Source organism: Aethalodelphis obliquidens, unplaced genomic scaffold (assembly GCF_003676395.1).
Source record: "Aethalodelphis obliquidens isolate GAN/ISIS:26980383/991018 unplaced genomic scaffold, ASM367639v1 scaffold6, whole genome shotgun sequence".
NCBI classification, from domain to species: domain Eukaryota; kingdom Metazoa; phylum Chordata; class Mammalia; order Artiodactyla; family Delphinidae; genus Aethalodelphis; species Aethalodelphis obliquidens.
In genome coordinates this window covers 54,173,931-54,197,149 of record NW_020837950.1, presented here as the reverse complement: position 1 = coordinate 54,197,149, position 23,219 = coordinate 54,173,931, and the positions used below count along the sequence as shown (strand labels likewise).

Genomic DNA, 23,219 nt, shown 5'->3' with positions numbered 1-23,219 from the left:
TTCCTAGTTCAGTCTTGGGAGGGTGTACATTTGTAGAAATTTGTCCATTTCTTTTAGGCTGCCCATTTTATTGGTGTATAATTGTTCATAGTAATCTCTTAGGATCCTTTTTATTTCTGTGGTATTGATCGTAACTTCTTTTTAATTTCTGATTTTATTGATTTGGATCCTCTCCTCTTTTTTCTTGATGATTCTGGCTACTGGTTTATTAGTTTTGTTTATCCTTTCAAAGTACCAGCTCTTAATTTTATTAATCTTTTCTAGTGCTTTTTTTTAAGCCTCTATTTCACTTATTTCTGCTCTGACCTTTATGACTTGTTTCCTTCTACTAACTTTGGGTTTTGTTTGTTCTTCTTTCTTTAGTTCCTTTAGGTGTAGGGTTAGGTTGTTTGAGATTTTTCTTCTTTCCTGATGTAAGCCTGTACCACAATAAACCCTTCTGAGAACTGTTTTTCCTGTGTCCCACAGGTTTTTGATTGTTGTGTTTTCATTTTCATTTGTGTCTAGGTATTTTTAAACTTCCTCTTTGATTTCTTTAGTGATCCATTGGTTGTTTAGCCTCCACATGTTTGTGTTTTTTTGTAGTTTTTTTCTTGTAGTTGATTTCTAGTCTCACAGAGTTGTGGTCAGAAAAGATGGTTGATATGATTTCAATTTTCTTAAATCTACCACAGCTTGTTTTATGGCCTAGCATGTGATCTATCCTGAAGAATGTTCCATGTGCTCTTGAAATAGCTCTAACGATCAGAAGGGAGTGTGCTGTTGTGGTGGGCTGACTATTGTGGGCAGTCTAGTAGGCATGGCTGGCTGCCATTCTGGTTGACTGCCAGGCATGTTTTGTGTGGAGACTGCCAGCTGCTGGTGGGTGGGGTCAGTTCACAAGGCTGCTGGCTGTGGGGCCGGGGTGGAGGCGGTCCTGTAACTATTGCTGCCCCACTGGTGGGAGGAACCAGGTTTTGGAGTGGGTGGCTGCAGGAGTGGGGGTCTTCATTCTAGAGTCAGCCTGCTGGTGGATGGGTCTAATTCCTGACACAGCTGTCTGCAGGGTCCATGGTGTCCCAAAGCTGTTGCTAGCCCACTGGTGAGTGGAGCTGGATCCTGGGGCAGCTGGCTGAGGGGTCCAACGTGTCTCCAATCTGGCAGCGAGCTGCTGGTGGGGTGAGGCCAGGCCTAGCAGATCCCAGGTTAGCGCAAGCTCACTGGAGGACAGAGCTGACTTCCCAGGTCTCTGGCTACAGGGCCCTAGGGGATCTTGGAACTGGTGTGGGCATGCTGGTGAGCAGAGCCCGTTCCTGACACAGCTGGCTGTGGGGTTTGGTGTATCCCAAAGCTAATGTTAGCCTACCAGTGGGTGGGGCCAGATCCCAAGGTGGGTGGCTGAGGGGCTGTGTTGGTCCTGGGGCTGGTGTCTGCCCACAGATGGGTGGGGCCAGGGCCCAGGGGTTCCCAGGCCTGGTTCCTGCCCAGTGACTAGTAGGTAAGGGCGGATCCTGGAGCAAGTGCTGCCCCACTGGTGAGTGGAGCCAGGTCCTGGGGCCTGGCTACAGGTTCCTGGAGCTGGTGTTTTGGCCTGCTGGTGGGTGGGACTGAGGCCCAGGGGATCCCAGGGTTAGTGCTGGCCCACTCTTGGGTGGAGTTCTAAGGTCCCTGGCTGTGGGGTCCTGGGGCTAGTGCCAGCACACCAGTGTATGGAGCTGGGTCCTACAGTGGCTGTGGGCTCATAAGATCTTAGAGCAGCAGTCCTGCTGGTGGGTAGGGCTGAGCCTCAGGCCAGCTAGTTTCTTGGCCTGAGGCATCCTAGTATTTGTGCTGACAGGCCAGTGGGCCTGGCCGGGTGCCAGCACTAATAAGCTAGAGAAAAGAATCCAAAATGATGCTTACCAGCACCAATGTCCATGTGGTAGAATGAGCTCCCAAAAATGGTGCCACCACTGTCTATGGCCAGGATGAGCCCCAGCTGCCTTCTGTCTCTCCAGGAACACCTCCAAGATCAGCAACTCAGACTGACCCAGGGTCCTTTTTAAATTACTGCTTACCCTGGGTCCTAGAACATGTAAGATTTTGTATGTACCCTTTAGGAATGGAGGCTCTATTTCCCACAGCCCTCTGGCTCTCTAGAAAGTAAGCACCACTGGCCTTCAAAGTCAAATGTTCTGGGGTCTCATCTTCCCAGTGCAGGACCCCCAGGCTGCGGAGCTCAATGTGGGGTATGGACCACTCACTCCTTGGGGAGAACCTCTGCAGTTGTAGTTATCCTCCCATTTGTGGGTGTCTAACCTGGGGTTATGGGTCTTTACTATACTGCATCTCCGCCCTCTTACCTGTCTCGTATATATCTTTAGTTGTAGAAGGTATTTTCTGCTAGCCTTCTGGTTTTACTCACCAATAGTTTCTCTGTAAATATTTGTAATTTTGGTGTATTCATGGGAAGAGGTGAGCTCAGGGTCTTCTTACTCTGCAACCCTTGGCCACTCCCCCAGTATCATACAGTTTTGATTACTATAGCTTTGTAGTACAGTTTGAAATCAGGAAGTGTGATGTCTCCAGTTTTGTTTTTCTTTCTTAGGATAGCTTTGGGTCTTTTGTGGTTCCCTACAAATTTTAGAAGTGGTTTTTCTCTTTCTGTGAAAAATACCATGGGAATTTTATAGGAAATGTGCTATATTTATAGATGGCTTTTGGTAGTATAGACATTTTAACAATATTAATTCTGCCAATCCATGAACATGGGGTATCTCCATTTCTTTGTTTGGCTTCAATTTCTTTCATCAACATCTTATAGTTTTTAGTGTACAGATCTTTTACTTCCTTGGTGAAATTTATTCTTAAGTATTTTATTGTTTTTAATGCTATTATAAATGGGACTGTTTTAGTTCTTTCTTTTTCAGACAATTCATTGTTAGTGCATAGAAATGTAACAAATTTCTGTATGTTGATTTTGTATCCTGCAACTTTACTGAATTTATTTTTTAGTTCTAAAAGTTTTTTGGTGGTTTTTAGCATTTCCTATATATAATATCGTGTCATCTGTAAACAGAGAAACTTTACTTTTTTCTCTCTGATGCAGATGTCTTTTATTTCTTTTTCTCACCTAACTGCCCTGTCTGTAACTTCCAGTATTATGTGGAAAAGGAGTGGTGAGAGTGGGCACCCTCATCTTCCTGATCTTAGAGGAAAAGCTTTGGAGTTGAGTCTGATGTTAGCTGTGGGCTTAAAAGTATGGCCTTTATTATGTTGAAGTATGTTCCCTCTACGCCCACTTTGTTGAGAACTTTTATATTGAAAGTAAGTTGAACTTCGCTAAATGCTGTTTCTGCATCTATTGAGATACTCATATGATTTTTAACTTTCCTTCTATTAATGTGGTATATCACACTTATTGATTGTGCAAATGCTGAGCCACCCTTGCATCCCAGGGATCAATCCCACTTGATCATGGTGATGGATCCTTTTAATGTGCTACTGAATTTGCTTTGCTAATATTTTATTGAGAATTTTTGTACCTATATTCATCAGCAATATTGGTCTATTGTTTTCTTCTCTTATAGTGTCCTTATTTACCTTTGGAATCAGTGTAAAGCTGGCCTTGTAAATGAGTTTGGAAGTATTCCCTCCTCTTCAATTAACTGGAAAAGTTTGAGAAGGATTGACAATTTTATCTTACGCAAGCATTTCAAACTTATGATTTAAAATTTTGAATTTGAACTTGAAAATGTGCCAGGAGTTTGAAAGGGAAATAAAAAGAAAAAGGAGAGAAAGAAAATCACTGCTGCTTTCTTATGAATCAGTGTTTTACCAGTAATAAGTTAACCCCAAAAAGCAAGATTCCAGGGCTTCTTTCCTTCGTTACCCTAGATACTAACTCCATTTTCTTCCCCCAAATTTTAAGCCCAGTATCTTAAATAATTAGGAAATCTACAGCACACTAAAGTCTTTAGTTGAGGTAAATTTCCTTCCCTATTTTTAAAATGGAGAGGACTAGGCTACATAGAATTTATTCAAATTCTAACAAACAGTGATTTGATTAGGCTACTAGAACAGTCTAGGTAAATGGTAATAATAGCTTAAATTGAACTCATTTTATGGTTAAATTGTGTGTCCCCACACACACACACCAAGGAAAAAAAAAGATATTTTGAAGACCTAACCTCTAGAACCTCTGGACATGACCTCATTCGGAAACAGGGTTTTTGCAGATGTAATTAGATTATGAAGAGGTCATCAGGATGAGGCCTAATCCAATAGACTAGCAGAAGTCATTAGAAGAAGAGACACACACACACAGAGAATACCATGTGAAGATGACAGGCAGAGGTTAGAATGATACAGCTACAAGTCAAGGAAAACCAAGAATTGATAGCCACCACTGGAAGCTAGAAAGCGGCAAGGAAGGATTCTATGCAGAGCCCTGAGAAGGAACCAATCCTGCCAACACCTTGATTTTGCACTTCCAGCCTCCAGAACTGTGAGATAATACATTTCTATTGTTTTAAGCCATCTCGTTTGTGGTAATTTGTGACAGGAACCCTAGGAGACTAACACGATAGCTGATAAAGCCATGAGACTCCTTTATTTGTTCTTTTCAGTATATTGGGTTTTGATTATAAAATAGTATTTGTTTTTTTATATGGATATCTAAAATACATATAAATACTGCATAAAGGAAATTAGAAATACCTACAGTCTAGGTATAGTAGGATAGAATAGTAGTAGTATAGTAGTACAGAATCACTGTTAATAAAGCAATTGAAATTATTCTTAATAGTACCCTGGCCGAGCCATCAAACTGTAAAGTGAAATTTCATTTTAATATCTTTTCACAAATAAGCAATACAGCTACTCAAGGACACACTTAAGACTTTTCACTGATATATTACAACTGTTCATCTTATTAGTAAAAGTATTTAAGGCTTTATTTTAGATAACTAGATTGCAAGCTATCTATAGGTATACAGATAAATATACCTATATATAAATATGTAGCAAGTTAAAGCAATAAAAAAATCTCATTCGTTATAGAGGTATCTCATTTTTACAAAGTTAAAGGATTACAGTAAGAAAGACAACCGAAGAATAGATGTCCTTTGATAGAGAAAACCACTGTCACTCTACAAATAGAGGAACTGGAGAAGACTATACTAGAAAATTTATAAAACAAACACAGAAAATAAAACTAAAGTAATAAGGACAATCTATACCACCACCACCAAAAACAGCAAATTTTAAGTAATTTTCAATGTTTTGTATTTTCTTTGCTCAGTTTCTTTGTGTACAATAAAGAACTGTGCTTTATTTCTTCTGGCTTTTACTAATCACAAGTTTTCACTGGTAACTAATTAGAGAAAAACAAGAGTGCATGGGTATCCAGGACACAGAGTATGAACATTAAAGGTAATGGCTTATGGCAATCTGCTTTAAGACATCATGTTCAGAAGAAAAGCATGCCAAAGCAGGCATAACCTAACATTCCTTTGCCTTGACAAAGCCCCAAACTGAACTCTGGCTTTACTTATATCTTCTTCCCCATCTTAGCTGATAGTAACTTCATCATTCCAGTTGCTCAGAAGAAATATCTTGGTATCATCTTTGACTCCTCTTTCTTGCATATCTCAGTCAGAATGTGACCAATTCTCACCACCTCCACTTCTACTATTCTGGTCTTAGCCATGATCAGCTCTTCCCAGGACTGCCAGAACAGACTCCTAACTATCTCCTAGCTTCTGCCCTTACCCATTACAGTCTATCCCCAAGATTAGACCAAGAAATCCTTCTAAAATTAAATAATAATGTCATGCCTCTGCTCAAAACCTTGTAATCGGTCCTTATTAATTCAGATTAAAAACCAAAAAGTCTCTATAATGGCCTGCAAAGTAAAAAATCTGCTAAAAGTAAAAAACACCTTATTCTATACTCTCACACCACTTCTGAGCCCAGATGTGTGGGTTTTTACACAACAAGCAATTCTCTAATTCTTAGCAGAAATCACAATTTAACTCCATTTGACATTACCGGAGTTAGGGTCGGATTCCACAAGGCAAGGGCTCAGTCCCACTAGACTGACCGCCCCCCTCCCACTTCAGACACCAACCACAAGTTCCAAGTTGTCATCTGTACTTCTGATCAATAACCAACAAGTTAGGGGTTCCCACTGACCTCTTCCATGGATTCAATTCACTTGCTAGCACAGCTCTGGAAAATAGCTTACTTGAGTAGATTTCAAGTTTATTATAAAAGGATACAACTCAGGAACAGCCAGATGGAAGACCCGCATAGGGCAAAGTATGTGGGAAGGGGAGCTTCCATGCCGTCTCAACAAACACCACCCTCCCAGCACCTCCACAAGTTCCCCAACCCAAAAGCTCCCTGAACCCCTTCAGTTAGGACTTTTTATGGAGGCTTCATTACGTAGGCATGCTTGATTAAAGGGGGGGCTGAAAGTTCCAATCCACTAATCACATGGTTGGTTTCCAGGCAATAAGTTCCCACTTTGAGGCTAACCTCCAGCCACCAGTCATCTCATTAGCACACAGAAAACATTTATCACTTTGTAGATTCCAAGAGTTTTAGGAGTGGTGTGCCAGGAAACAGCCAGATACCAAATATATATTTCTTATTACATAACACCTGTCCATCTTCTCACCTCTAACTTCATCTCTAACTACTTTCCCTTTACATTCTCCTTTTCAGCTTCATGGGCCACCATGAAAACTCCTGCTCTAAAGCCTTTACACTGTCTATTCCTCTGCCTGGAATACACTTCCCCTTGATACCCACAGGGCTTCTCCTTGGCTCACTGCATGATTCCTGTGCTCAAAAATCACCTTCTATATGAGGCCTATACTTATTTAAAATTGCAACCCACTCCACATTCCCAATTCCCCTTTCCCTGCTCTATATTTTCTTTTCTCCTTGGCATTCTTTGCCAACTAATATAGTATACGATTGACTCATTGTTTTTATTATTGTTTATTATTGTTTCTCCTCCCAATCCTCTTAGAATATAAAGTGAATTCCAAGCATCTAGAACAATGCATAGTACACGGTAGGTAGTTATTAAATACTTATTGAATGAAGCTCAGGAAATAAAGTGAAACCGCAATCAACAAACCCTCTGAAATCAACAAAGATGACCTATGCACTAAGGGTACAGGACAATTTCCTATCACCTCGCAGCTAGGTTAGTGTCAGTACTATACTGACAAGGCGGTAAGATTATCTCAGGCCTATACAGCAGTACCTTATAGGAGGAAAAATCTTCCAGGGTTCAAACAGCCTGCTCACCTAAAAACAGGGAGGGCCATCATTAGAGGGGCAGGAGCTTATTATGCAGGCTGAGAAGTTTGGAAGAAGCCAAAGCACAAAGTACCTGGTAAACAAACAATGGCCTGATGGGTTCTTGACAAGGATGGAATCCATGTTTTGATACTAACCTCATGATTCTCAATTATTCTACCTCTGAAAAGCTCCCACCAACAAAGCACATTACTCAACTACTCAATCATTAAAAGCAGATGAGTTCCATCATCTGTAATCATAACCTATATAAAAAGGTTCATAGAATTATTATGAGAATCATCAACCATGTATAAAATACCTAATAAATGCCCAAAACATAGCAGGTACTCGGTAAAGGCAAGCTAATTATAATGACAGCAAAAACACAATCTTTGATATAAAATGATTTTTTAACAATATAAATACACATTTGAAGAAAAAGTAAAAGCTGTATTATGATATTTTATACCCCATTTTATTATTTCTCCATTTCCTTAAACTGACATATCAATCTTGACTAAAGCCTTAATCCAGATTAGTGGCATCAGCTAAACTGTACAATAAAGTATTAATTTCTAAATTTTAAAATCTATTAATAAGTCATTCTTAGTAGAAAAAAGCACATTCATTTATATAACTATCCTACTTTAAGAAAACTTAAAATATGAAAAATTCTAATTTACAAAAAAATGTTTGGGAATGCTTCATTTTACAAGTGGATTCACCATAGTATTATTTTAAACATTCATTTACAAGCTGTTTGGGCTAGAGAAAGAGAAATGAGTTACAATATTAGAAGGCAATGCATCAGAAATAAAGGGAAAGCAACTCTGAAATAACAATGTAAGCAACAGAGAAGATTTAATTTAGAAAAATTCAACCTACGTACAACTTTTCAGAAAAATAATTCAAAACTTCCTTAATGACGATTTTAATTCATAAATAACACGACAATCCATCCAGCCATAAACAATAACTAGAGCACCCAAAATGCCCCTTGACATTGCTCACATCATGTCTCTGGGTCGTAAGAATGCTCCCCGCACCTGCATTACCAACCCTTGTGCTGTCCATCCAATATTCTCCTTACACTTAAGATGCAATACACATATCATCTTCATTCCCTTAGTTTTTCCCTCTTCCCTCTATAAATCTTTAACAATGAGATGTAAAAAATACAGTGGTAACCAAAAATGAAGATAATTCACAGGTGTGGTATAGATGACTAGGAAGCTGGAAGAGAAGGGAAGCAGCACGTTGCAAAAGCAAGGGTGTAAGAAAAAGACTGTTTTATCTTTGTAAACTCAATGCAGTTGGGGGAGGATTGGGAATAGCCAAAGACAAGGCTTAGGAAAGGTAGAACTCTTATTTCTGACTACTTCAACATTGTCTTATTAATTTTCCAATCTCTAGTGCCTAGCATACAACAATAGGTCAATAAATATTTACTGGATAAATTTGCTAGCTTGGAAAAATCACAAAAAGTAAAAAAAAAAAACCTTCCAAATTCCAAAGGAAAAGTATTTCTCCAAACTGCTTTTTGCATGTCAATATTTGTAAAAAATAGAAGACTAAAAGACTAATGTAATTATTTCCAAGTTAATTCAAAAATACCACAACAGCTCAGATAACTGACTTTATTCATTAAAACAGCTAAGATATTGAAATATGATTTATGTTGTATAACATTTTATTTTCTGATGAATTACAAATATATGAAGCAACTTTTCTGAAGTGACTCATCTAAAACAAAATTTCTTCAACCATATGCAATGTTTTGTGGCACTCTGGGGTATGTCATGGACACCTTTGATGGCCTAATGAAGCCTATGGATGCCTCAGAATAATGTTTGTAAAGCACAAAATAAAATTCATGGGACTAAAATTAAAAAGGAAGAAAAAAAAAAGAATATATATGATTCCAAAGAAAACCAATTACATTAAAATTCAGTCCTAACCACAGACCACAGTTCTAATCATGTACCCTTAGTTTATAAAAGAACTGCTGATAGAGGATATGGATTAACTTGGAAAAGCAAAGAAAAAATACTTTTGCCTAAATATTCTATATATGTAGTATTCCTATTATTTAAAGAAAATAACTAGCCAAGATTAGGATATTAAATAGTTATTTAAAGTTTAAATAACCTCTGAAAATTTTATCTGTGGTAGAACATTCCTTGTTCCTATTGTGTGCATATACTGTAATGCAAAATTTTCTAAAATCGTTACATCTGTACAAAATTAATAATACACTAATGCTACATATGTATCATCACTAATTTGTAGCTATCTCTCCAAATATGACATAAATTAGCACACTTCCTCCTTTAATCCAAGAGCTCATGAGCAACAGTAGGCTATACTGACAATCTTTTGAGCCCAAACACATCTAGCACACCCTGTGGTCAAAATACTTCCATATGAAATATCTAAGTTACCTTACTGTAGCGTGCCTTAGGGCTTATAATTAAGAAAAACCTTATAGTTAAAGCTGTCAAATACCAAGATCTGCTAAGTATTTTAGTAACTAAACATCCTTGTAGGATAGCTCAATCTACCACTTTATAGATTTCAAACATATTTTTGGAAAACTGTAGGGTAAAAAATGTCCTTTCTAGCATGATAGGTGAGTTCCAAACAGTACCAGCAGGGAAAATAACTGTGATTTTGACTTTTGAATGTGTACACTACCTTAAAACAGAATTTTCATCTTTAAACTCTTTGTCTTGCTAAAACAAACTCCTAAACCATGATCCCAAAATTGTTGATACTACACAGTTTAAAATAAACATATGACACTAAATAATAGAAAAGATCTTGACCCACAGTACATACTAAAACCATAAGTTTTGTGATTTCTTTTTTTAAGAAAAAGAAAACTAGGTGAAAAATGGTGCCCTTCCACCATTAAAATTGCTTTCCTTGTAAAAACTACTTTTTTGTATCTTCTAAAGAAAATAATATTAATGAATGACTATTGGTGTCAAGTTCCATGAACTATACGCAATCTACATACATTTATAAAAAGGTTTTTTTAGTTAATAGGGAAAAGGAAAGATCTGTTCTTGGTTGCTTATTTTTCACACTGTAGTAAAAAATACACTAACTACCAGTGAGTTGAGTTGAATAAATCACCATCATGATTTATCACCAGTAATCATGAACCTAAACAAATTGTCCAAAGAGCTCATTTTAAAAACGTCTAAAATGTAAAATAAAAACAAAAACCTTGTTTTTTCAGAACATAATTAACTCCTACCTACAGTGAGTTTGTCTATTTGGAATTATGACAATGGTAGATAAATCATATATTCTGATTTTGCAAAATAAGTTTCGTTTGTTTTAGTTTCTCTTTACAAGATTAAGGATTTATGCCTAGACTATCATCATGGAACTGAAAAGACATAGAAAATTAAACTAACAAGAAGTATTAACTTAGCCAAAAGTTCATTTCAATCACAATTTTGTTAGCAATTTCTCCTCCTTTTAAATATTGAGAATTAGCAACGCTTTCCCTTAAAGAACAGAAAAGTGAATCAGACCCTAATCACAAAGACCCTGCTAAATTTAAACATCCTTCAGAAATAGCCTTGAAAACTCCTTGCAAAAAAATACATATTTTTTTCCAGATGAGAAAACATTTGGCAACTCTGCTATCTAACAAATAAAGCCTTGCAGTACATTTTGCAAGCATTAATCAGGCTTCGCATTGATAAAGAAAACCTTGTAGCAGGATAACAAAACCTCAGAGCACGCTCAGATTGCAGTCTTTAGAAACGGAGGGTATTACACCTGTGCAAGTACTTCCTGTTCTCCAACGATGTTTAAAAGTAGTTTGGTAAACGTCCCATAAGTCGCCATTTAGAAGCTAAACATTAACTTTCTAAATTACTACTACCACCCAGAAACCACCAGCCCAAAGATTCTCACGAATCATCTCTTCTCCGAAGAGGGCAACATAACTACCTGGACCCCTTTCAAAAGCTGCTGCTCGGGAGAGGCAGTGGCTTGAAAAGTGAGGGGCAGGCGCCAGGTAAGCGTAATATTCATAATCCCAATGCTGTAAACGACCCAGCAGGATCCCAGGTTCTGCCCCGGGCCAGCCCTCAAACACAGCAGCAACTAACAACCACGACCCAGTAAGTACAGCACCTCCTCCCTTCGCGCGCGCCTCCAGCCTGGCCAAAGGCATCTCCGCCAGATCCCGGACGCGGCGGGAAGGAGGCGGGGAAGCTGCGTGACCTCGGGCGCTAGAACCCGGGCAAAGAGCCCTGAGTCTGCCCCGAGGAGGGTGGGGTGGGAGAGGAGGTCGCGGGACTGCAAGGGGAGAGACGAGGCCTGGGACTGGAATGAGGGTCTCCGAGTCAGGCCCATGGGGGTAGCAGGTCGTTGGACCTCCATCCAGGGACTAGTTTTGGAGACTTACCTTGAGCTCTGTCCTTTTAGTGAGGGGAGAGTGCGGCTCAGGTAGAGAAATACGGGCCTTCTACCTCCCGCTGGCCCAGCTCCGCCTCAAGCTGACAACAGGCTGACACACCAACAGCTGCCACCGTAACCGGGTCTCACCGGGAACTAGAGCTGAGGAGACTGGTCTCCGCCGCCCAAAGCGCGATCCTGCGCACGGAGCATGCGCACACGTCTCAACACTGCCAGTCAGGGCAGTGACACCTGCGATCAACAGGTCCTGGGAGCCCCGCCCCAATCCCCGCCTCGCCCCCGCCCCGCCTCCTTGGAGCGGGCCCCGCCTTCATGCTCACCGAGCTGGCTCCGCCCCCGCACGCGATTTCCCGGCTTTCGGGACCTGCCGAACTGTGTTCCCGCGGGGGTTCGTTGGGGCGCGCGATCCAGTTGACTTACTCGGAGGCGCAAGATCCCGCGAGAGCAGGAGGTTGACCATTTTTCCTAAGGCGGGAGCGGAGCGCTGTGGCTTAGCTGTTGGAGAAAGGTGGCTGCAGGTTGGTCTGTGTGGTGTAGAGGGGAAGAAGGGATAGCTCCTCAGGTGGAGGTGATTATTCCGATACGCTTGGTCGTTTGTTTATTCAGTATTTTCTAAGCTCAGGGACGCGAATCCACCAAGGACTGGGCTTTAAGTTAGGAGTTGTTACCTCAGAGAAAACCTGTACTGCCTGGCCTCGAAACCCTTGCGAATACTCAGTTCTCTTTAGCATCTGTTTGCAGTTAAATGACTTCCATTGGTATGAGTGTATATACCCAGCTGGTTGTTTCGTGACTATTAATAAATTGAAAGACTTAATAAACACGTTGACCCGGTTAATGGTTAATTGTGGTGAGAAAAATGTGTCTGCCTCCTTACTGTGCTTTCAACAGGTTTTAAGTTGCAAGCTAATGCTTGGGGAATGGGCTAAACTTTGTTTTGGAATAACTTGTTTCTTAGGAACAGTAGTAAATGAAAAACCCACTGTCTACTGATCCCTCCCAATAAGTAGTAAGGTTTTGGAACTCATTTCAAAGCTGTTGCAGGTACAACATAGAGATTATAAAAACTGATTTAACTAAACTCGTAGGTAACTCTAAACGTTTATTTGAAGAAACAGAACGAAAAAACGTTTTAGGTCGGTATAAGCGAAGAGTACCTGGGACTGAATCAATGAGAATTTACTGAACATTTAATGTTCCCTTCGCTGAATTGAGCACTCAAGAAAATACAGTGAAATTTCAGACATGATTCTTGCCTTCAGGAAATTTAAAACGTTTGGAGAATGAGGGAAAAAATACTCTACATTTAAAAAATAGCACCATTAATTCTACACTTGGTTTCCTTAGTGCCACTTTCTCCTGCTTCTGCAACTACCTCTTTGATGCACTTTAAATATTTTTCTTCTTATGTGTGCCCTCTGTGTTTCCAAACTATCCATTTTCTTTTGTTGTTAGTCCTCGTCTCCTTGAGCAATCTCTTCCCCATGATGGACTTACCTACTAAGTATCCTGGGCACCATGGACTCCCAAATGTGTATCTTCAGGTTAGACACTTTTAAGCAACAGCATCTTCGTTTGGATTTCATATAGGTACTTAACTATGTCCCAAATTGACGTGGGCATCTTTACCATTCCCTATTCTTACTGCCGTATCTCTTCCCAACCATCTGGAACCTAGCCTGCTTTCATTCCCTATTTCAGATAATAGCACCCAGTTGCCCAAGTCAAGAATCCATGGGTACCCCGCTATTACATTTCCTTCATTTCCTCTATCCTAATATCAAATTCTGTTGACTCATCTCCTTAAGGATCTCTCAAATCCACCTCTCTTTTTAATCTCCATTCTCACTGCCTTAATCCATCAAGTAATCATCTCTCCTAACTCATCTCCCTTGACTATTGCAATAGCATCTAGTTATTTCCCACTCCAGTCCAACCTCCAGCCTATTAATAGTTTTTCTAACATGAAAATATAATCGTGATATTCCTCACCAAGATTTTTTCAGGGGCCCCCATCCTCTTCATGATCTGGCCCCAGACTGTTAATCTCATCTGCCATTCTTGCCCATTTACTCCACACTAGCTATACTGAACTCCTTGCACTTCTTTGATTCTACTAGGTTCTCTCAAGATCCTGTAGGTCTCAGTTGAGTACTTATTTCTTCCCTGGAACCTTTCATAACTTCCTGAGACAGACTTGCCCTTCTTTCACCATTTCTGGACTTATTTATATTATAACAATTATGTTGTACTATATTTCTTTGCAAATGTAACTGACAGAGCACTCTTGAAAAATAATTTGGACTGTGGATAATGAAGATTCATACTATCTCCCTTCCTCATTTCGAGATTATAGAAGAATGCCCAGTTCACCTTGCTCAAGAATTTGACTAAAGGCTTCCCTGGTGGCACAGTGGTTAAAAATCCACCTGCCAATGCAGGGGACACGGGTTCGATCCCTGGTCCGGGAAGATCCCACATGCCGCTGAGCAACTAAGCCCGTGAGCCACAACTACTGAGCCTGTGCTCTAGAGCCCACGAACCACAACTACTGAGCCCACGTGCTGCAGCTACTGAAGCCTGCGCACCTAGAGCCCGTGCTCTGCAGCAAGAGAAGCCGCCACAGTGGGAAGCCTGTGCACCGCAACAAAGAGTAGCCCCCACTCCCCACAACTAGAGAAAGCCCGTGCACAGCAATGAAGACCCAACGCAGCCAAAAATTAATGAATTAATTTAAAAAAATTTTGACTAAACCCTGACTGTACACTTTTTTAATCGTGTAATTTCAAACTTTCTACCAGTTCTTGGCATATTTAAGTACTGAGTTTTAAATGATAGACTTATAATAGGTCACAAGTTAAGCATCAAGAGGGCAGCCTGAAGCAAACATAGAAAAAAGGAAAACTGACAGTGCACTGCATTTTAGGGCAGGAGTTGCTCCTAGAAAACTTTGTAGTTAGAAATGTCACAACATAGGTTTTAAATGTATTGCCTCTGAGAATTACTGTTTGTCCTTGGGGGATATGTGTGTATGTTTGATTCAATAGTTATTTATTGGGTGGAACCAAATTAATAAAAATGTCTGCACCTCGCACTGGCTTGAGATCATGAAAGGGAGTAGAGTTGGAATGCCAAAGATCATCTTACACTGTTTGAATGAGGCCTACCCAAAGATTACATCATCAGCACCACCATACTTAAACGCCTCTTAACTATTATTCTGGAGTGATTATAACTCAGACTTTGGGAGATGTACCATCTTGAGGATATATTCACCCTGTCACTGATAAGTGGTAAGAGAAGCAATATTCTTTCCTGAGGAGCTGTGATCCAGTAGTTCCAGGAGGTAATCAACATCTAAAGGCGTGGCAAAGCATGAATCAGCTGGGTGAGGTAAAGTGAAATACAGTATAGAGAAATAGCTGAATGGCTCCCTCAGGATTGGATATGAGGCAGACTCCTTTTTTCCTAAATGCATCAAGGAAATATTGACAAGTGTTATTTTCTTAGTAAGCTTCTAGAGAGCAGGGACCGTATTTTTTCATTGTTGTATTTCCAGGCAATGAGCCTTAACTAATGTGTTCAGCGGATAGAGTGAAAAACTGGAAGTTTTGTTGATTTTTTAGAAAATAGAGACATCCGTGTGGACGAAAATTGTTGGGGAAAGCTTCTGTGGGAGATCAGATATGAGCTTCAGCTTGGAAGGTTCATAGGTAGGCATATTTGAAGGCACTGAGGAGGAAACATGTCTACTTCAAGAGCAAAGTTTTAGAAACAGGAATGAACAAGGCCAATGCAGGGCTATAATAGGAAGCCTTTATAAGTTCTTGAACAGGTTGTTTAGTTTGGAATTATATACAGAAGATTTGTAGAGGAAATTGTAGTTAGGCAAGAAGATGAGCTAAGCCAGTGCAATTCCAGAGAAATCTTCAGTCTGTGACTTGATGATGAGGCCAACCAGAAAAATCTAGTTACAGTCGACCACTTCCTCCTTGACTCACCTTCCAGTTTTTGTAACACCATCCTCTTTCATGGCTTTCCTCCAACCTCTTTGGTTGCTCCTTTTCATACTGTTTTCTCTTATACTTTGCAGTCTACTTTTATCTTCTAAATGAAGATAAATAATGTTCCACAGTGCCTGGTCCTGAGATCTCATTTATCCTCATGGTTTTAAATCTATTTCCCACACAGGAGCCAAAGTAGCCTATTGTAAATGTCAACGTGTTACTCCCCAACTTAAAATTGTTCAATGGCTTACTATTTACATAAAATAAAATCCAAATTCTTGCCAAGGCCTGCAGACCCCTGAATGGACTAATGATCTATCCTTACTTCCCTAACAGCATCTCATGCTATTCAAGGATTTTACATTCTTTATTCTCTTTGCCTGGAACAGTGGTTCTCAACTGGGGATGATTTTTTTTCTCCCAGGGGACATTTGGCAAAGGCCAGTACATTTCTGGTGGTCACAGTTAGGGTGGGGAAGGGGTGCCACTACTGGTATCCAGTTGGTTGAGGCCAGTGATGCTGCTAAACATCCCACAATGGACAAGACAGTCCCCCACAATAAAGAATTGTATGGTCCAAAATGTCAATAGTGCCAAGGTTGAGAAACGCTGACCTACAGCACCTTCCCCTGAGTCTCCAAGTGGCTGACTCCTTTTCATCCTTTATACTTTAGTTTTAGCTTCATCTTCTTGGAAAAGTCATCCTTGACCTAGAACTCCCTGCTTACCTCTATCACAGTGTTCTGTTTATTCATCTCATACCATTTTTCACAACATGTGATTATTTAGCTTATTTGTTTATTTGTTTATTGTCTTCCTCACTATCTAGGAAGAAGATCCCATGAAACACCTCTCTCTTGATCATCATTCTTTCTGTAAAGTCTAATACAGTGGCACAGAGTAAGCATCAGTAACGAGTTGTTCGACACCTGAATCTGTATCTACAATAAGTCACTGAATGGAAACTTAACAATAAGGCTTTCTTTTCTTCTTTTTCTTTTTTTCTGTAAAATTAAAATATACAGTTACCAAGAGTGAAGACACCTGGAAAGAAGTTGTCGTCACTAAGAGTGTCTTCTGGAAGGCTGCTGGTCTGCGGTCAGTATTCAGATGTGTTCCACGAATACCCTTCCTTCTTAAGTAGCTCCTCACAATCAGAACCAGAAGTAGAGTCATATTATGGCCAAATTAACTCATGTCTGTGAGATCATAAAAATCTGGAAGGAAAAAAAGAAATAAGGGAGAATAGAACCAAAAATGAGGTAAAATTATAATATTTTTGATCAAGTAATCTCTAAGTTTAGAAGACTTAATTTTTTAATATATGCACATCTAAAAAAAGCCATTTCAAAGATGTATTTAGAAGTGCCTGGTTATTATACATTTCAGTTATTTCAATTAAGAAAATATGTATTGTGGACATACATTGCTTTGTCTTTTCCTGCTTTTAGTAATCCACACCACTAAACCACAGGATGGGCACAACTCCTTGTGGGGCATTTCACCATTTTCTGGCTCTGGTGATTGGTATATGGGTGATTCATGCTAATCAGCATTCTTTCCCAGGAGTTTTCAAATTAGAGCTTACAGGAGAGATCCCTTTTTTCTCTGATTGCAAAGCTATAAAACTGTGAGCTCAGAGGTTCTTGTGGCAGTGTGCCTTGTCATTTATAGTATCTGGTCTGAAAGAATAAGGCAGAGATGGGGAGAGTGGGGAGAGAGAGGGTCCCTGAAGTTTCTCTATCCTCTTATAAAATAGGTAATTCAGGAATTGAGTGTTCTCTGGACTCTTCAAAGTTCTGCAGCATGACATGTTGTTAAACATCAGAAGATCAAATTCAATATCCGTGGCATCTCAGCCAGCTCTTCATTAGGCAAAACTTACATCTCAACCTTTCTAAGCCTCTTATATACTAGAGTCAACATTAGCTAGTTAACCAGTTAGTAGTTTAGCAAATAACCTCCTTAATTTTTGCTGACTTATTGTCAGCTTAGGCAATTTCATTACCTTTGTTTGTTATTTCACTTTGAAACGTCCTAATTTTCTTATCTGTAAAATTGGGATGAGAAATAATGCTTATATATGATGTCTTTTGATGATGCCCCAGATATAAGCAATTGTAAAGTCTTATACTGTGTTATTATGGCCATTAGTGTTGTTATTATGATTACCAATACTGCTGTCATCAATGATAACATGATGCTATAAGAACCTATGTATTGTTTTTCTTGCCATAATATGTATTTTATTACATGTATTTTATTACAATCTCAAAGATGCAGGAGGCTTTAGATTCCACCTGTCCAGCCTCCCACTCACTAAAGGATCATCCCTGCTGGTGGTTGTCCAACGTCTGTTCAAATATAGTGACAGTGATAGAAAACCTGATGCTTTGTGGGGCATCCTGTTCCTTTTTAAGACCTCTTTAACTATTAAGAAATTTTCATCACAGTGAGTTGAACTTCACCTTCTAGTAATTTCTACACACTGGTCTTATTTTCTGTCCTTTATAGCAACAGAAATCTATATTCTCTTTTCCATAAGATGCTATTGAACTTTGAAAACATCTTTTGTGTTTTCAAGCTAAAAGTACTCAGTTCTCTCAACAATTTTTTGAAGCCCTAGTAAATATTAAACTAATCCACTCATTCATTCATTCATTCATTACACTTCGCCTTATCCTACAAAGATTTAAAGTAAATTCTAAAAAATAAAATAAAATGAATTCTAGTATATAACATAAAACAATGGTCAAATGTAAGTAAGAAAAAGAATCAGAGCTATGGGAAATTAAAATACAAGTAGAATGTAAAGAATGAGAACTAAAGAACATAAATATGCATGAGCCCATGGTTTAAATTTATTTGACTTTGATCTAAAATCAAAAGTGAAAAAGAGGGCTTTCCTGGTGGCGCAGTGGTTGAGAGTCCGCCTGCCGATGCAGGGGACACGGGTTTGTGCCCCGGTCCGAGAGGATCCCACGTGCCGCGGAGCGGCGGGGCCGGGAGCCATGGCTACTGAGCCTGCGCGTCTGGAGCCTGTGCTCCGCGACGGGAGAGGCCACGACATTGAGAGGCCCGCGTACCACAAAAAAAAAAAAAAGTGAAAAAGATATTTAAGGTATCAGTTACAGGAAGACATTTTTCTGTCATCATCTAAGATGCTTTTTCCTCTATGTGGGCCTTCATCTAAGGAGGCTCTTACCTACGTTCACTGACAGTGGACTCATCAACATGCCCCTGGAAAATGCAGTAACAGTCTTCATAATCCATGAAACTGAATTCAGGATTCACTTTTGTTGTCAACTTCTGAAAAAATGTGGTGCCCAAAAATAAAAACAGGTTTTTGCAATTAGCTTGATTATGGTTTGGGGAAATTATTTCCTTTTTTGGTTCAGACACTGTTTTTATCAGGACAGTTTAAGTAAGATTGTTTTAACCTATTTTGTAGCTATGTCACTTTGTTAGCCAATATAAGTTTATGTTCAAAATACTAAATTTTTTGTTCCATTATTTTGTTTTTATGAATTGGCATTAAGCTGAGTTTCACAAATTTTAATGCCATTAGTTTTTTTGGACACAAATGCTTATATTGCCTCAGAACACAAGCATCTTCATCATCTGTTTCGTTCATTTCTTTAAAACATCCTATTAGGTTTTGAAGTTTTAGCCCATATTTCTTAAAATTCACTATTCTTCCTCAGTTTTTATATTGCCAGAATTAATTATATCTTCTTTGTCTGCAGCTAAATCATTGAGGAAAATGTTGATGAAGGCTGGATTCCTGACATTCAGCTCCAGCTGTAGCCCACGTTAACCCTCATGGCAGCATTAAAATTGTTTAGAAAGCCAAGTAGAGACCGTGTTTAAGGGCAACACGGTATCATAAAAGAGCATGGCCTTTAGACTTGGACAGACCTATGTTCAAATCCTGACTTTACCATTTATTGTTTGTGTGACCTTGAGCAGTTATTAACTACTCTAAAACCCAGTTTCCTCATCTATACATAGCAAGGTGTCCTAGCTAATCCCTAACTGGGTTACTGTTGACAGGATTAGTAGCATTGCCACCCCTGTGGGCATTTATTTGCATGTTTTTTTTTCTAGTAACGTTTTGTAATCTGAGAGAAAGAATGAAAGAAACAGATAGTGGAATTGCTTACGTTCAGAAGCAGCATAATATGATAGAAAGAATGGATGGAGAGTTATGGAACTCTTGCTCTCAAGGAGCTGAGCCTGTGGGAGGTCAGCTCACCTCTTTTAACCTCTTAATCCATAAAGGAAGGGATTGAGCCACGTGGTTCTAAACGCTGAAGATGTGAAATGGGGCCTTTTCCCAGTTGTTACTTAATTCCAAAATACACCACAAACTAAGTGTTTTATGCAAATTACATTATTTAACTTTCCTAACAACCATAAAATATTAATATTTGGATATTATTAATATCCTTATGTTAGAGACAGTGAAAGTGGGGTACCTAGTACAGTGTCTGGCATATAGGAGGCACTCAATAAGCAAACTGAATGACTAAGTAAAGGAACTTACCAGTTAAGTATGACGTCTGGTTACAGCCATGGAAATACAGTAGAGTAAGTAGGAATGAGGAAGGCAATATGTGCTATACTAACAGATCCAGAATTAAAGGCCGAAAACATCTAGGTTTTGATTGAAAGCCTAGGATTCACTAGGATTTTTGTGCATTAGTATAATTTATCTTTAATTTTTTTCAAAAACAAGTTTTATAACGTTTTATTTATACAATTCTTTAGAATCTTAGAGATAAAGAGGATCTGAGAGATTAGTTTGCTAAAATCCCTCACTGTACAGATGATAACACTTAAGCTCAAGGAGGTAAAGTTACCTAGGCTCATGCTAGACACTGATAGAAGCAATTCCTAGTCACAGAATTTTCCTGGTGTGAAATATTTTCCCTGAAATATTCTGAAAGTTTCATAGGAGATAGTACTCTTTTGTTTCTTAAAGTGCAATCAGATTTCTTCTATGTTCAAATACTGGTGATAAACATACTTGACACCTTTGTGCCCTTCTGAAAGACACGGGAAGGGGAACATAAGGAAGAAGTCAAGAGCACGTCACAGGAAAAGATGTTCTTTTTCTCAATTGTGATATCTGTGGTAGTACTCTGACTTTATGAACAACACTATGGCGTTTGGAAATTTACCAAACTTACTCTGTGACGTGTGTGTGCGTGCACACACACACACAACTATATATCTTAGACTGCCTTGTTTTTGAGGTAGTTCTTCAAGAAATACAATAGTAAAATAACACCATATCTTTTGCTCATAGCGTATTGGCTAAAGCCATGAACCCAAAGGAAGTTGCCCTGGAGAGCAATTTTCTTTGTAAAGATGACAAAAATATTCAGGGCACCATTGTTTTCAAGTTGAACTTCCTTGTTGAAATTCACTTCACAGTCAAAGGAAAAAAAGGTTTACTTTTTAATACAGTAATAAAATTGTTGGAAAATATTCAGTGATAGAAATAATTCAAAGAAGTATAGGTAAAGGCAGAAATTTTAGAGTATTTAATTTCTTTATTTCTTAACTGTTAGTGCTCTTGAGTTTTTTAGTCTCTTATCTGTAAAACAAGCCCTCAAACTGAAATTGTGCTGGAGAAAAAAACAAACCAACTCTTGGCAAGTAATATCCCTGGAATGTGTGTTAATGCCATTTTGTACATTTTTAAATCAAGGTTTTCTGATTAAATTGTTTTCTACAAGTTTTGTTCTGCTACTGTTTCAAATTCTTTTAATTCTGAATAACTCTTTATCAAATTAGTTATAATAGTTTTGATGTGATGGAGAAAAGCCATTCCACTTGCTATTAACAGTGCTGACATTTAAATTTTAAACAGCATTTAGTAGTAGGTACAACAGTAATTTTCAAACATTTTAGACTGCAACCTAGAATATGCAATATATTTTACATTGTGATCCAGTTTGCATGAACATATATATAAAGCAAAATCAGTAGTTTCCTGAAATAATACTATTTCTATGAGTGATATGCTCTGATGTTTTCTTTTCCCTTATTCTGTTTCATTTGAAAAGCTGCTGATCATAACCATCTAAGTTAATTTTTACACCACCTAACTGAACACAACTATAGGTTGAAAGACATGGACCAAGAGGTTTCTGGTGGAAGGAGCAATGTTTACTCTTTTTTTTTTTTTAATACAGTATGGAAATTTACCCCCTTCCAGTTAGGAAAGAATATTCATTTTGGTTTGATATTGTCACATTAAAATTTTTTACTGATTAAAGTAAAACTTCTTGATATTGTAAAAAAAAAAAAGCCTTTACTCTCTGGTTCCACATTTTATTAACATTACCCCAATTCAGAGTTTTATTTCTCTGTGGCTAATAAATAAGGTATACAAATTATATAAGGCTATATTTATATAGATATAGATAAATATTAAATCATGTACAGTATGTTGTGTTACCAGAAGGTGTGTGGTTTGTGCCCATCATCTGGATGATTGTGTTCTCCACTGAGATAGGAGAGAGAATAAGTTAGTGGGAGGAATGTTAGATCAGAAGCAGGACTCTTGGGTTCTAATTTTAGACATGCAACGTGAGACTGAGCCAGTTCCTTAACTTTTCTGATCTAAGTTTCTATTCTGTAAATGAGGGAATTGATCTAGAGTATTTCAAGATAGAGTCTAATTCTAAAGTGCTGTGATTCTAAGTAAATGGTTGTTTATTTAAACCAAAGAGAGTATTTCGTTACACTATTAACATAGTACTAGTGGGTTGTATTTGGTAAAATACAACTTTTTTGCTTATTCCTATTATATCTTAAATATTAATATCCTTTTGGTATGCTAACAAGAGGACACTTAAGTAAACATCAGGGTATGGATTTGTACATAGGCTAGTACATAGTAATGCATAGTCTAATACATTATGATAATTATGATCATTAACCCTAATTAATACATTATACATATATGCATCTAAAAACATGATAATTTTTCTGCATTGCTATGTGTCTTAGTCTGTTCAGGCTACTATAACAGAATACCATAGACTGGGTGGCTTATAGACAACAGAAATTTATTTCCCATATTTCTATAAGCTGGGAAGTCCAAGAGCAAGGCACTGACAGATTGGTGTCTGGTGAGAGCCTGCTTCCTGATTCATATTTGGCTATGTCCTCTCTGTGTACTCACATGGGGGAAGGGGCAAGGGAGCTTTGTGGAGTCTCTTTTACTAATCCAATTCATGAGGACTACGCCCTTATCACTTAATCACCTCCTAAAGGCCCCACCTCCTAATACTATCACATGGAGGTTAGGATTTCACCATATTGATTTTAGGGGGGCCATGCACATTGTCTATAGTATTATGATAAGTTTAATGTGTTTTTAATAGATTTTGATGAGTTTGTGAGGAAACTTATTGTAATTAACCATAAATTATATCTACATCTCTTTCTATGCATCATAAGTAAAGAATGTTTTTTGAATAA

At 38.6% G+C, this 23,219-nt stretch overlaps 2 protein-coding genes across 3 annotated transcripts in view; one reads left to right on the top strand and one right to left on the bottom strand.

The window, feature by feature from the left end:
- The window catches only part of USP53 (ubiquitin specific peptidase 53), a 64,417-nt gene extending 52,510 nt beyond the window's left edge, over positions 1-11,907 (bottom strand). For both annotated transcript variants that reach the window (XM_027103610.1, XM_027103611.1), the window contains exon 1: positions 11,705-11,907. The gene's annotated coding sequence lies outside the window, so the exon portion shown is untranslated. The remainder of the gene's footprint in view (positions 1-11,704) is intronic.
- Positions 11,651-21,684, top strand: LOC113619273 (uncharacterized). The gene is made up of 4 exons (XM_027104046.1): positions 11,651-11,745; positions 11,855-12,233; positions 16,748-16,820; positions 19,469-21,684. Exons 1-4 carry the CDS (start codon positions 11,651-11,653, stop codon positions 19,537-19,539), a joined length of 618 nt encoding a protein of 205 aa, XP_026959847.1. The 3' UTR covers positions 19,540-21,684.
- The last annotated feature ends 1,535 nt before the right edge of the window (positions 21,685-23,219 follow it).